Raw genomic sequence first — 13,663 nt, 5'->3', positions numbered from 1 at the left:
ATATGTTTACAACACTCATAGCATAAATTATGTCAAGGCGAGTGTAGATCATAACATACATAATAGAACCAACGAGATTAGCGTATGGAAGACCGTCCATATAACATTTTTCCTTCACCATCTTAGAAGATTGGTCATCACTCAACTTGTAATGAGAAACAAAAGAATTGGAAACATGTTTTAAGTTGGTCATGCCAAACTTATCAAGGATTTTTCTAAGATATGTCTCAGGAGACAAGTACAAACTCTTAAAGTCACATTGTCTAGTGATCTCAATGTTTAATATCTTCATAGAAACTCCCAATCCTTCATTTCAAGCTCACTATTCAGTTCAGTTTTAACTTTTTGTAGCTCAAGTTTACTATTTCTTGCTATCAGAATATCGTCTACATATATAACAATATAATGAAAAGACTGTCTGCTATAACACAAGTATCATACCCACTTTATCTAATGGATGAAAAATATATATGGTATATGTTGCTCTAGTGGAATCTTGTTTTACATAACAACTATTCAGTAATACAATGAAAAATATGTGGCTACATAAAAACAATGATAAGTTGTCATTGCTCTAATGATGTTTGTAACATTATGTACCTATAATATGTTAGCATTTAATTGGAATTACTATAAGCAATGACTAATTGATGGTTAAAATATTACATCATATTTAAAATCATGTATAAATTTGTTTTAGTGGTTAAAATATATATAATTTTTATTTTTACTTAGTATTTTTCAAAATTGAAATATTAATTTAATTTTAATTCAAAACAATAAGTGAGATTTTATTTATAAATAATTATATCTTATGAAAAAAATATTTTTTTAAAAAACTCTCCTGTCATGTGGGAATACAATCTTAATAACACATTAAAAAAATACATTGTCATACTTACTTTTATAAACATTTAATGTAGTTTATTTACAGTCACATCTACATAATTTGATTTCAAGAAGCACCTAAATTTGTATGCAATTTAAGCATGTCATATCAAAGAAGTTGTACATCTAGGTATGTCATATCAAAGAAGTTGTACATCTATTTATAGATCAATTAATATGGATAGATTTCCTAGTACCACTCAATAATGTTATCTCAATCAATTATGGTTGAAATAAATGATATATGAATAAATTATATTAAAATAAGATTTTGAAGTTTAAGGTTTCTTACATAACTAGTCCTTGTTTTCGAAAATAAATAGTTTATATTGATTACATGGTTAAAATAAATGTTTTGAGAAGATAATTTAATTGGGCCCCAATAAAAGTTCATTCATACCTTTATAAAATTTAATAAATTAAAAAAAATATCAAAAAAATTAAATGAACCAATAGTATTTTAAAAATTATTGAATTATATTGGCCTTGACTTTAATAACTGTTCTTATCCAAACGAAACTTTATATATATTTAGTATATATATATATATATTAATCATAAATTTATTATATTACAAATATATATTTATAATTTTATACATTAATAAAATTATCACATTATTTATGCTTATTTATAAAATATATTTAGTTGAAAATATTTATTGGGTAAATATAAAAACAGGTTTGAAGAGTATAAATGATTTAAATGAGATGAAATATATGAATATTTTATTAATTAAGTTAAAAAGTTTATAAATAAGAAATTTTAATTTTTCAAACTTCATTTTCTCTATTTTTTTTTTAAGATTATGAGTTAATCAATCATCTTTGTGAATATCTTAATCTATCTTAATGATGTTAGTAGAGAAGACAAGATAATCCAATAGTCATATTTTATTTAGAGTGAATTCTCCCATTTTCCCTTCGCTTAGGATGATTTCTCGTTAGATTATTTGCATGTTTAGGTGTTGACGTTTGCATGTGAAATTTAATGGACAAAGATGAATCTCTACATATTCTTAGTTTAATTATGAATGTTTTATTTGAGCATGTTTGAACTTCTTGTGTTGAAACAAACTTGTTAGATTATGCTTGGAGCAACATTAAGGAAAATATGAAGCAATAAAGGCAGGGTAATACCAAATATGAAACAAATTAAGCATTTCAAACATTTCCTATTTTGCGTGAAACGAAAAAACACCCAAACAACATGTCTTAGGGCTACATGACATGAAAAAGTGAAATATTAGTTGCATAAATGACATAATGCTTTGTAAAATACATTAACTCATCATTATGAACAAAAACACTTAATAAATGTGTATGCGGAATAATCCTACCATTAACACATGTTTGTATGTTATATATCGAGTACACATCGGTTAAGGAAAAATCTCAATCCTAGTTAAGGTCGCGAAGCTTCAACCTTTAAGGTTGTGAAAATGCAACCCTGAAAGTTTTTACTTAAATCGAGCTCAAGGAATAATAAAACTCATTCAACCATCAAATCAATTCACTTGCATCTTATTTATGGATTCTGAGTTTCGGGGACTTATGCACCAACCTGCTCCGAGATAATCAGATACAGTTACAACTTCCAAAAATCACATATATAACCACCAACAAATCCTAACAACTCAAAATAATATGAAAACTGGTTTTGTTACAAGAGACTAAATAGTATGATAGCTAGTATCAACTTATATTTGAATATTAATATAGGTTCAAAAATTCATAAATATAGTTTGATTTTCTAAAAAATACTCACTCAATCTTTTTATTTACTCACTAAATAAATTTTTTAACTCTTACTAACTTGAACGTAAAAAAAGAAATATTATGTAAGTTTCCACCCACTATTTTATCAACAAATTCAATGATCATCCTTCAACTATTCAGCCACAAACTTAATTTCTTCAAAATTTCTCAAATTCCACTTCACACAATTCTTATTCAAGTATTCTTCTAACTATTTTTGTTTCTTTAGATAAATATTGGAATATATTTTATTTATGCTAACCTTAAAACATTTCTTCTAGATAAACTTTAAGAAATCTTAATAAAGGATAATCACTTATAGCCTTGAAAATGGTCTGAACCAATTAATTTCATACTTGATTTGACAATTCACCATATTTAAACTTAATCTATACATTTATTTATATTAATTTCATAAGAATATTACTTTCGTATTGAGTCGAGCTAACATGCATAAACAAAATTCTCTACAAATTAGAATCGGGTAAAGTTCATGCATAGAAAAAAAAGAAATCATTTCAAATCAAATCAATTCTTAACGAGTGTTGGTAATTCAAATATGTTAGTTATAAGGGTATATTAAGATTAATATATAGAAAAAATAATTATTTTATATAAAAATACAATATTAAAAGAAATTATTAAAACAAAAAGTATAAATAAAATATAGAATTACCTTATTTATCTTAAATGACATTATATATGTATCATCTTAATTATGCTAATTAGTATTTGTAATTTTTAATATTTAATATTAAACTAATTATAGTTTATTATAAGGACAGTTAAAAATGTTAGAGACTAAAAAAAGATAAATAAAAAAGAGGAATGCTATAGTAAATTAAAAATGGTTAAAAATTTATAATTTTCTTGGAAGATCCTTTGACCTAATCAATAAGCCAGGATTAAAAGTTAGATTCAAAACATTCATTTCTTTTAATGTAATTTTTCAAACACTTCACACCAAACTAATCATTGTTCTCGCCAAGCTCCACAAAAAGGAAATGAGAACGAGTAAAACCTAGCTACCTAAATTAACCGTTTTAAATTTTTTTTTTTTTTCATTTTTTATATTTATACAGATGCAAGAGAGTTTACAATAATTTAGTCATGTCAATAAACCAAATAAATTAGAGTGTATTATTATATATTTTGTTTCAAAAAAAAAATCTCATCCATTTAAATAATTAAAATTTAAAAGAGTAGGCTTTATTTACTAGAAAATTATGAAGTTTGAGTTATAACTTTATTACTTTTTATGAATATATATATTTAATATGTTTTTTATTTTATTTTTAATAACTATATTTGGGTAAAATCTTAAGGCTCTGACTGAATCAAAGGTTTCAAGAACAGTTTGAGAAACACTTCACTTTCTTTACTCTTTCTTCCACTTTCACTCCACACCACCAACCAATCACATTGCTTTACTTCCCAACAATAAATATTTGCAATTTGCAATTCAATTCTCACAACCCAAATGGATTCAAACTTTAAAAATTTAAAATTTATGTCATAAGTTATCTGCATTCAATCCATGGACACCAAGTTGTTGACAATCCGTACTCTGGTCAGCTCCCTCACTTCCTCCTCCGACCAAACCCGTCTCGCCGCCCTCCGCCACCTCCGCCGCACCTCCAACGAGGACCCCGCCGCCCGCCCTCTCATCTCCGCCGCCGGCGCCGTCCCCCTCCTCGCCGGCGCCCTCTACTCCCCCTCCCACCCCATCCAAGACCACGCCGCCGCCACTCTCCTCAACCTCTCCATCTCCGACCGCCGCCCCCTGCTCTCCTCCCCCACCCTCCTACCCGCCCTCGCCCACCTCCTATCCCGCCACGCCACATCCTCCGCCGCCTCCGCCGTCCAATCCGCCGCCGCCACCCTCCACAGCCTCCTCGCCGTGGTAGCCGAGTTCCGCCCCGCCGTCGGTGCAAAACCCGAAATTCTTCATGCCCTCATCGGCATAATCAGTGATCCTGATTCGGTGACGAGGACGATAAAGGACGCTCTGAAAGCATTGTTTGGAATCGCACTCTACCCGCCGAGCCGAACTACTCTGGTCCGGCTAGGCGCAGTGCCCGTGCTCTTCGATCTGGTCGCGAAGGACAAGAACGGGACGAGGAAAGTTGGCATAATTGAGGATGCTACTGCGGTGATCGCGCAGATTGCGGCGTGCGAGGAGAGCGAGGACGCGTGTCTTAAGGTTTCGGGGGTTTCTAGGTTGGCCATGATGTTGTGTTCGGAAAATGGAAGCTGCAGTTTGAGGACAAAGGAGAATGCTGTTGCGGCGTTGTTGAATTTGGTGAGATATGGGAGTGAGAGAGTCGTTGGGGAGGTTAGGAACAAGGTTGGGACGTTGGATGGGATCTCCTACGTGCAGGAACACGGTAGCCCCAAAGGGAAGAGCAAAGCCGTGGCCTTTTTCAAGCTTCTGCTTGATGGTGGAAGCAGTGGTGAAATTGTTCAGGATTTGTACCCTGTTGACCCTGATTCGGGTTCAAGTTGCAGGGAATAACTTGGTTTCTTTTCTTTTCTTTTCTTTCCTTTTGTATGTAAAGTTATCTCAGCTTGGATGCTAAAATTCCAATGTCACTACACTCTTATCTAACACTAAACATTAGACAAAAGAACGTTAGGTTTAGTTTTGGGTGGTACCAGGTGTTGGTTGGTGAAACTCTGCTTCACCAAACTGAGCCATGGAAGTATTTGTTGTGTGTACATTCTAGTAGAAACAAAGTTATTGATTTTACTGCAACCTCTGTTTTTTCCTTGTGGTTTTGAATTAGATTGTTTGTTAGCGTTTGGAAGTAGTGAAGATGGTTCGTAACACTTGTAATAATGTACCAACCAGGTTCGACATAGTTGATAGATAATTACAGTTCTTTAAACACTTTAGGATTTGATTTCTGATATGTGAATGGAGAAAACTTTACTAAAAGGGACAAAATTCATTCTCAAGGAAATCAGATTGTGACTACTGGTTTGAGGGTAGCCTTGTGCAAATCTGAAACAAAAATCTACTACTTGCTGAATGTACCAACATTTTGGCTTACATTGACATGTTGAAAATGGCTGTTGACTTACTGTTACCATATATGGGAATACCATGCTTTATGATTTGAGGCATGTTGCTGCACAATGGAAGCTGGGTTATATAGTTATTGAAAAAGCACTAATGTTGATGGTCCTTTCCATAGATTTGCTATTTATATGGAGTGATGTGCAAGTAAATTTTGTAATCTGTCATATTTCTCAGAAGATTTTCCTGGCTTTATATGCACTCTTTTTCATCCATCTTCTATTAAGAATGAAATAAAGTTGTAGATTTTGATTTTATGTGTGAGTATCTAATGGTGATGGAATGAAATTACCACTCTTTGGCATTATAGTAAAGTTTCTATTCAAGGGAAAGAAGAAAATGGTAAGAAGAACAGTGAATTATACTTGGTTTGGTTCCATTTCACTCAACCGAATTGTGGTAATGAAGAAAAAAAGGTGTTGGATGAAATGAAATGAAACATATGATAGTGATTTGGTCATCAAGTTTTGTGCACTGTGAATCAGCAGCAGCAGTGCATGAATTTGAGGTTTCATCTTAACTTCTCTTCCAAATGTTGATGTGGTGGAGTGTGATTGTAATGTAAAATATACAAAAGGATAACATAAATAAACTCCATGCCTTTTTCCTTAATTCAAGGGGCTAAAATCAGAGGCCATTTTGAAATTTGGAACCTAATGAAGCAATAAGCACTTCATAGTCTCTAAGCATGATGTATCCTTTCTCATCTAATGTTTTGCATGTCCTTTCATGCTTGCTGAAGGTTTCAATTACCCTCTTTTTGTGTTGTCTTTGTAAGCATAGCATAAAGAGGATTCACTTTGCAAGCCATATTTTCTACCATTAGCCTTTCATTCTTTTTATATGAGGGGAGACTTCTTCCAAAAGCTTTGCTTTAGAATAATGGTTTTTGCTTTACACACACACTAGTGGCTTGCATGGTTGTTGGTTCTCACAAGCTTTTCCTTTTCTATGATCAAACCCTTTTCATAATGGTTCTCTTAATGCAGTTTGCACTGTTCATGGGATTCCATGTGCTTTATAAAAATCTTCATTGCTATGATCCAACAAAGAAAATAGATAGTGTTAAGACATAACATTATACACAAAAATCTTAATTTTTCCAGGTTTCTCATTAACAGTATAGAAAGAGTTGTGTACCATTTACTGTAATTTCTTCTTTATAAAACCATTTTTTGTAAACATTTTTCCCATTCTTAAACCCACTTCATTATAATAGAAATGTGTAGTGATGACAGTTTCATGATAATCTACCAATTGGCAACAGTATTTTGCAAAACTTTCTTCTCTCTAAGGATTAATTGGGAGAAGAGAATATGAATTGATTCCAAAACCACAAGTCAATCTATTCCACTGATGTCACAAAGAAGGGAAAGGGGGAGAGTGAGAAAAGATCTATTGTTATTTATTTGACACTTGTATATAAAAGCTAAACCTTCACAACTTTAAAGAAATTAAAATTAATAACATGATCCTTTGATGGGTCTAAAAATATCATAATCTTCTCACCATATCATTTAGACATTTTTCTTATATGTAAAATCGTATTTGATAAACCATCTCATAAATTCATTTTAAACATGTTAGAAAATCAACTTACAAATAATAGTTGGACTCATTCTGCATCTATCTTTCTGTATCAAGTTGAATATTAAAGAACTATGGTTAAACCATGGTATAATCTAAAATTATCATAATTGTGAGATGAGAGCACATTCCTTAGATTGAATATAAGACATATTACATTCCAAGTTTAAAATGACTTAAATTTGTAATGGAGTAATTCACATCTAACTTGTTTCTAAAAATAGTATGTTTAGAGATGTTAAAAACAATAGATGTTTTTTATAAAATAATTTAAATTTGATGAATATAAAGGTATTTATTATTATTTAACAATGAAATGGGCTAGAGTAGTAGGTGGGGAAGAATGAGTGGTGGAAGAAAGGGTTTTGGTGAGGTGGCCTAGCTAGCATGATTCCTCACCACAATGGGTCTAGTGCCTCTCTCTGCATCACCTTTCAAAACCCACATTAACATACCTAACAAAAGCACAACCTGAGAAACCCTATGACATGAGAGAGAACAAAAACAAATCACAAAAAAGATAAGATAAGAGGGGCTATAAAGAACACATTGAAAGAGACACAACATATGTTTTTTTAATTAGATTGTTAACTAATATTTACTAACTTCTTAAATCACTCATTTTTATAAAAAATTATTTTAATCAACATTTTATTTCAATTATTTTTTAGGTTTAATTAATTTTTAAATATATATTATAAATTTAAATATTTTTAATTGAATTCATGTTAAAAGATTTTGTTCTTATTTTTTTATCTAATTATTTTCAACTTATTTTTCCTTTCTTGTCTCTTTTAACTCATTGGTCAATTTGTTCTTTCTTTATTGAAAAACAAGTTGATCATGTGAGATGAAAGATGTCAAAGAAAAAAGATATAAGTTGAACAACAACTTAAAGATAAGAAGATAAAAATAAATAATAAATATCTTCTAATAATAGTAAAATCAAAGATGAAGTAATTAGATGAAGATAAAAAAAAATATTTAGAGCACTCAATGTAATAAATTTTTTAATAAAAATTTAATTAAAATTACTCAAATTTATAAAATAGTTAAAACTCAATTAAATTATCTTTTATTCAAAGTATTTGATCTTTAAATAGAAAAATTCAGTGGAATGCTATGAAAAATTTAAAATTTGATTTTGTAAAGTTGAATTAAGAATAAAGTAGAAATTTGAGTATATGGAGTAAAAGCTTAATGTAAGTGTTGGTGTTTTGAGTGAGGGGAGCACATTGACTGATGGTGGAGGGTGGTGATGTTGGTGGTGGTGAATGGTTGTGAAAATATTTGTGTGATGAGGATTCTGAGGAGAGTGGAGAGTGGGTGACAGACCCACGTGACTGACCCACCACCACCACCCTTCTCCTTGGCCCACTCCATGTCATGCTTGGCTTCATATCAACGCTAACAGCCAAATTAACTCAACCAAAATTTTCAATATCAAATGTTTCTGATGCTATGTATCATATATATATATATATACGGATATGGATTTACGTAATAGTGTCGATGTTCAATACGTGTATTCAATACGTGTATTACGAGTGTCGATGTTCGTGTCTTACGAGTGTTGTCGGTATTAAATGTGTTCAATATAAACGTGTTTTACGAGTGTCAATGTTCAATACGTGTCTTATGAGTGTCGTCGGTGTTCAATATAAATGTGTTTTACGAGTGTCGATGTTCAATACGTGTCTTACGAGTGTCGTCGATGTTCAATATGTGTTCAATATAAACACACAATTTAATTTAAGAGACGTATATTTAAGTGATGTATGCCACCATAGTAACGTATAAACAAAGTAAAAGAGTCCTAATTTAAAAGCTTGATTGTAGAGTCAGGGTTGCAATAATTAACTAGGATTTAAAATCATAAGGTAACAACACTATGGAGCACCACCTCTTGCACAAAAGCAAGAAAAAGAAAGGTTGAAGGGCATTGATATGATTGAGTTCTTTGACAAAAAGGTGAACATTTTATTTTCCTTTCCACCGCCCACTAGTGCTATTTTCCATTTTACTTGTTCTTTTTTTGTTTCTAGCTCTCTTTCTAATGCTAGTGGTTGTGCACCCTTTCTATTTGATGGTTTCTCACACTGAGGTTTGAAGCATGTTAGCAGCTTAACAGAAAGGGTTAAAAGCTTTGTAGTAGATGGGGGATGAGAGATGGAGGATAAATCAGAGAAGCAAGATGATAGCCACCCATCATCTCTCCTCCTCCTCCCTAATCATGGCACCATCAAGGAGGACAATTCTCCAAGGAAAGCCATTGGTGGTGGCAGTGATAGGCTGAAGAGGGATGAGTGGAGTGAAGGGGCTGTGTCGACCCTTCTTGAGGCCTATGAGGCCAAATGGGTGCTCAGAAACAGAGCCAAACTCAAGGGCCATGACTGGGAAGATGTTGCAAAACATGTCTCATCAAGAGCCAACTCCACCAAGTCACCAAAGACTCAGACTCAGTGCAAGAACAAGATTGAGTCCATGAAGAAAAGGTACAGATCAGAGTCTGCAACCACTGCTGATGCATCATCTTGGCCTTTGTACTCTCGCCTTGATCTTCTCCTGCGTGGCACAGGACCAGTATCTTCACTTCCACCACCACCACCAACACCAACAATAGCACCATCATTTCAACCACCACATGCTACCACCAATAATAACCAGGCTATGGTGCTGCTGGAGCCTCCTTCACTGGCTGCTTCACAACCTCCTCCTTCTGTTGCTCCTCCACCACTCACAATTGCACAAAACTCTCATGGATCCAATGGTGTTGAAAGACCAGCCAAGGTAGACATAGATTATTATATGCTGCACAATTTTTCATTCTGGGTGTGGTTATTTATTTAACTTTGGCTTGATCTTTTGTTTTTCCTTGTATGATCATGACTCATCCATTTCAGAAGGATGTTTAACTTGGTGAAGTTGGCACTACATGGCTCAAAACTTTTTTGCTAATTATTGCGCTTTATGCTGTGAGTGTAACATTCTGTGCATAATAGTACTGTTGCAAATAATTTTCCTCAACTTGTTCATAAAATATGTATGATTGTTGCTTCAAGGACCTTGATCAGTTTCATCATATAAAGAGAAAAAAAATCTTGGATTTTCAAAATGTATGATTGATTTTCTTTACAAGACAATTCACAGAAAGTAAGTGAAACTCATCTCTTAAAGAACAGTACCAAACATGAACTGAAAAATGACTAAACTATGTGACTTATTCAATAGTTATTATATATTCTATTTTAAAAAATTAGTCAGTAAAAGTCACTGTCTTGTGTATTTTTTTCTGTGCTGTGATGTAATTATAAATTGCTATATAATGCAAACTCATTTATTTTTATAACAATTATTTTAAAAATATAATATCTGGACTTTTTTATTAGCTAACAGTGTATAGAATTTACATTGATTACTCATGTTAAAACAGTTAATCTATATTAAGTAAAAAGTTACCAAGACCCATTATTAGGTGCTGACCTAATTCTTCCATTATACTAAATAAGCATTATGCTACCCAAAAATCATTGCAAGGGACAAAAATAGGTGTCTCTTAAAGTGTAGGAACTAGGTTGCTACCTTTCAATAAAATTAACCATATATTATGCAAGTAAAGTGACATTAGAACAGCCATTGGAATTAAGATGGTTTGAGTGTGTCAGCATTGTGCTCTTATGCTTCAAAATATATATATACACACACACCATATTATATAAATATTAATGTTTTGGCATTAATAGGAAGATGGGTTAGGAGGCAAATCATCTGAGCATGTATCTAACAAGAATCTAATGGACTCGGATAGTAGCACACCTGCTCTATACAGTGAAAAGGAGAAGGTGAGGTGCAACAAGAGGAAGATGAAAAGTGAGAACAACAACAAGAGGGTGAGAAGGAACAGTAATAGTAATAACAATAACAACAACAATGAAGACATGGACATAGCAGAAAGCATAAGGTGGCTAGCAGAAGTGGTGGTGAGATCAGAACAGACGAGAATGGACACAATGAAAGAAATTGAGAAGATGAGAGTTGAAGCTGAGGCAAAGAGAGGGGAGATGGAGCTCAAGAGAACTGAAATCATAGCCAATACTCAACTAGAGATTGCTAGGATCTTTGCAAGTGTCAACAAAGGTGTTGATTCTTCACTGAGAATTGGAAGAAGTTAATCATGACAGGTACATGGTGACATGATTGTATGTGTACAAAGCTTATAATTTGATCAACATGAGAGGGATATATAGATTCAAGGAGGGAGAAAGTTGTAGCAACTATATATGTGTAATTTGCCTAACCAGTGAAAGAGAACACCATATACAGGGTAGAGGTAAAATCATTATCTCTCCTATAACTTTAATTATATAGACTTTTAATTGTAACCTTCTCTTTCATTAATTAAGAAATGAAGGAATGTTTCTTCATTGTGTCTCACCTCTTTTGGCATATTTGTGGTCTTTTCATGGCAATTACTCTACAATAAAAGCTCAATATTATTCATCTAAAACACAATTTGTCATGTTTAGGCACTTCATGATTTTTTATTGGTTTGTAATTCTTAACAACTCATGTCAAAAGCCCTTATGAAACTTTTTTTGTAAGATATAAAAGTCTGAAATATCTTTAATAACATAAAAATAACTGTATGAATAAGTTTTTACATAAATAAATAAACATTATTCTCAAATATAGACATACAAATAATGTAAAAGCATAATGGAATTAATCCATATTTTACCATTTATTTTTAAAAATAATAATCCAACTAAAAAACTAAATCTTTTAAGTTTTTTCAGTCTCCATGGCATCCTTCTATTATGCTTTTGAAATAATATTTTTAGTGAGATAATAATCCTAATTAACAAAACAAGTTCTAAAGAGATTTGATAAAAATGTTGAAAATCACAATTATAGTACCATAGAAAATTATATCATAAAAACTTATATAATGGTGCTATGATCAAATAAATATATGATCAAATAAATATTCTTATATAGTACAAGAAATATCATTTTAAAATCTGTTAAAATTCATCACTAATTTTAAAAAATAGACACTAAGTGTGTATTTGTGTCGACATTGTGTGGAGAAAAAATGGACAATATATACTTGAAAGTTAAGACAATTGCATCGACCTTATAAAAATGATGCTAATAGAGTGGTTTCAATCCTCGCTAAAGAGAGGTTAATAATGATGGCTCAGTCCTTACTAATGGGGACGCTAATAGAAAGGATTCAATCCTCACTAATGGAGATGCTACCAGAGAGGGCTCAGTCCTAGATAAAATGGAGATGTCACCCTAGTGTCATATAATAGTCACGATTTATGGTAGTGGCAATTTCAACTCCGTTTCAGCTCCTCGTTAGAAAATCTTTACACAACCTTTGTACCAATTAAATCCAAATGCAGAAAAGACTAGAAATTAAAAATGCAATCCAATCTTAGTAACTGAGAATGAACTTTGAAACGAATAATAAACTCACCTTTGAAATCAATGCCTACCCATTGAAATGGATTTGGAACTCAATTTGCTTAGCCAAGACAAACGATTTCAATAACTGGAATCGATTAGGGTTTCTCACTTTCTAATCTCTCCCCATTACACTAACCACAATAAGGAAGAAATGGTGAAAGGAAGAAATCGAACAACTAGTGAAAAATTGGAGGCACTATTTTGGGTTTCTTGAACTAGGAATTTGGTTTCAGAGAAATTGGGGAAAAGCTTCACGTCTTTAAAGTGAACCTAAAGTGAATTTGGTTTCAGTAATAAGTCTTACATAGTGTCGGTGAGACCCACACAAACACACCTAACACCTTAGGGTTACATTGGGTTCAAATAAGCTCAATTGTTACCTTGGCTAGTCACTTTTAACCCTAACTAGACCTGTTATGCTATTGGTCCAAATACAAGTCCAAAAATCTATGCTACTTGGCCCAAATATTTGGTTCAATTATTTTATGCTACTAGACCCAATACATGGCCCATGAAATCCTAAACAACTTTATACAATTTATTTAAACTAAAGTTTGACCCAAAAATAATGTTGACTAGTTAGCTGAAACTCAATCATCTTATATTCTTCTGACCAAAACTCTAATTTATGTTTTGATGAGTTAGAGGTCTTTTTGGATATACTTGGTACATTCCTTCATACTAGAGTTATCCTCTTGATTGGGTCTACAAAAATAAACAAAATTCCAATTAGACTCATATTTGCAAATAAGTCCATAAATAGACTATAGGTTTTTATCATCCTTCTTTTTATGCCTCTTTTGTTTTTTTTAATATAATTTTTGGCCTGTAGCGTGGGTTAGACCCTTCTTACCTTTTTTTTTCTTTTTTAAATATA

At 32.2% G+C, this 13,663-nt stretch overlaps 2 protein-coding genes across 4 annotated transcripts; both read left to right on the top strand.

Moving 5' to 3' along the window:
- The first annotated feature begins 4,182 nt into the window (after window positions 1-4,182).
- On the top strand, window positions 4,183-5,160 carry LOC137836129 (U-box domain-containing protein 1-like). Its single transcript, XM_068644987.1, has one exon. The coding sequence runs from the start codon at window positions 4,183-4,185 to the stop codon at window positions 5,158-5,160; it is 978 nt and encodes a 325-aa protein (XP_068501088.1).
- Window positions 5,161-9,084: 3,924 nt separating this feature from the next.
- LOC137834785 (trihelix transcription factor ASIL2) lies at window positions 9,085-11,745 on the top strand. 3 transcript variants are annotated; one of them, XM_068642975.1, is made up of 3 exons: window positions 9,085-9,282; window positions 9,424-10,101; window positions 11,055-11,745. In XM_068642975.1, exons 2-3 carry the CDS (start codon window positions 9,481-9,483, stop codon window positions 11,481-11,483), a joined length of 1,050 nt encoding a protein of 349 aa, XP_068499076.1. In that variant the 5' UTR covers window positions 9,085-9,282; window positions 9,424-9,480; the 3' UTR covers window positions 11,484-11,745. The 3 variants fall into 3 exon arrangements, with proteins under 3 accessions (XP_068499076.1, XP_068499078.1, XP_068499075.1); XM_068642977.1 differs by having other exon boundaries at window positions 9,106-9,282; window positions 9,435-10,101; XM_068642974.1 differs by lacking the exon at window positions 9,085-9,282 and having other exon boundaries at window positions 9,286-10,101.
- The last annotated feature ends 1,918 nt before the right edge of the window (window positions 11,746-13,663 follow it).

Source organism: Phaseolus vulgaris, chromosome 5 (assembly GCF_000499845.2).
Source record: "Phaseolus vulgaris cultivar G19833 chromosome 5, P. vulgaris v2.0, whole genome shotgun sequence".
Taxonomy (NCBI): domain Eukaryota; kingdom Viridiplantae; phylum Streptophyta; class Magnoliopsida; order Fabales; family Fabaceae; genus Phaseolus; species Phaseolus vulgaris.
This window is presented reverse-complemented; position numbering and strand designations above follow the sequence as displayed.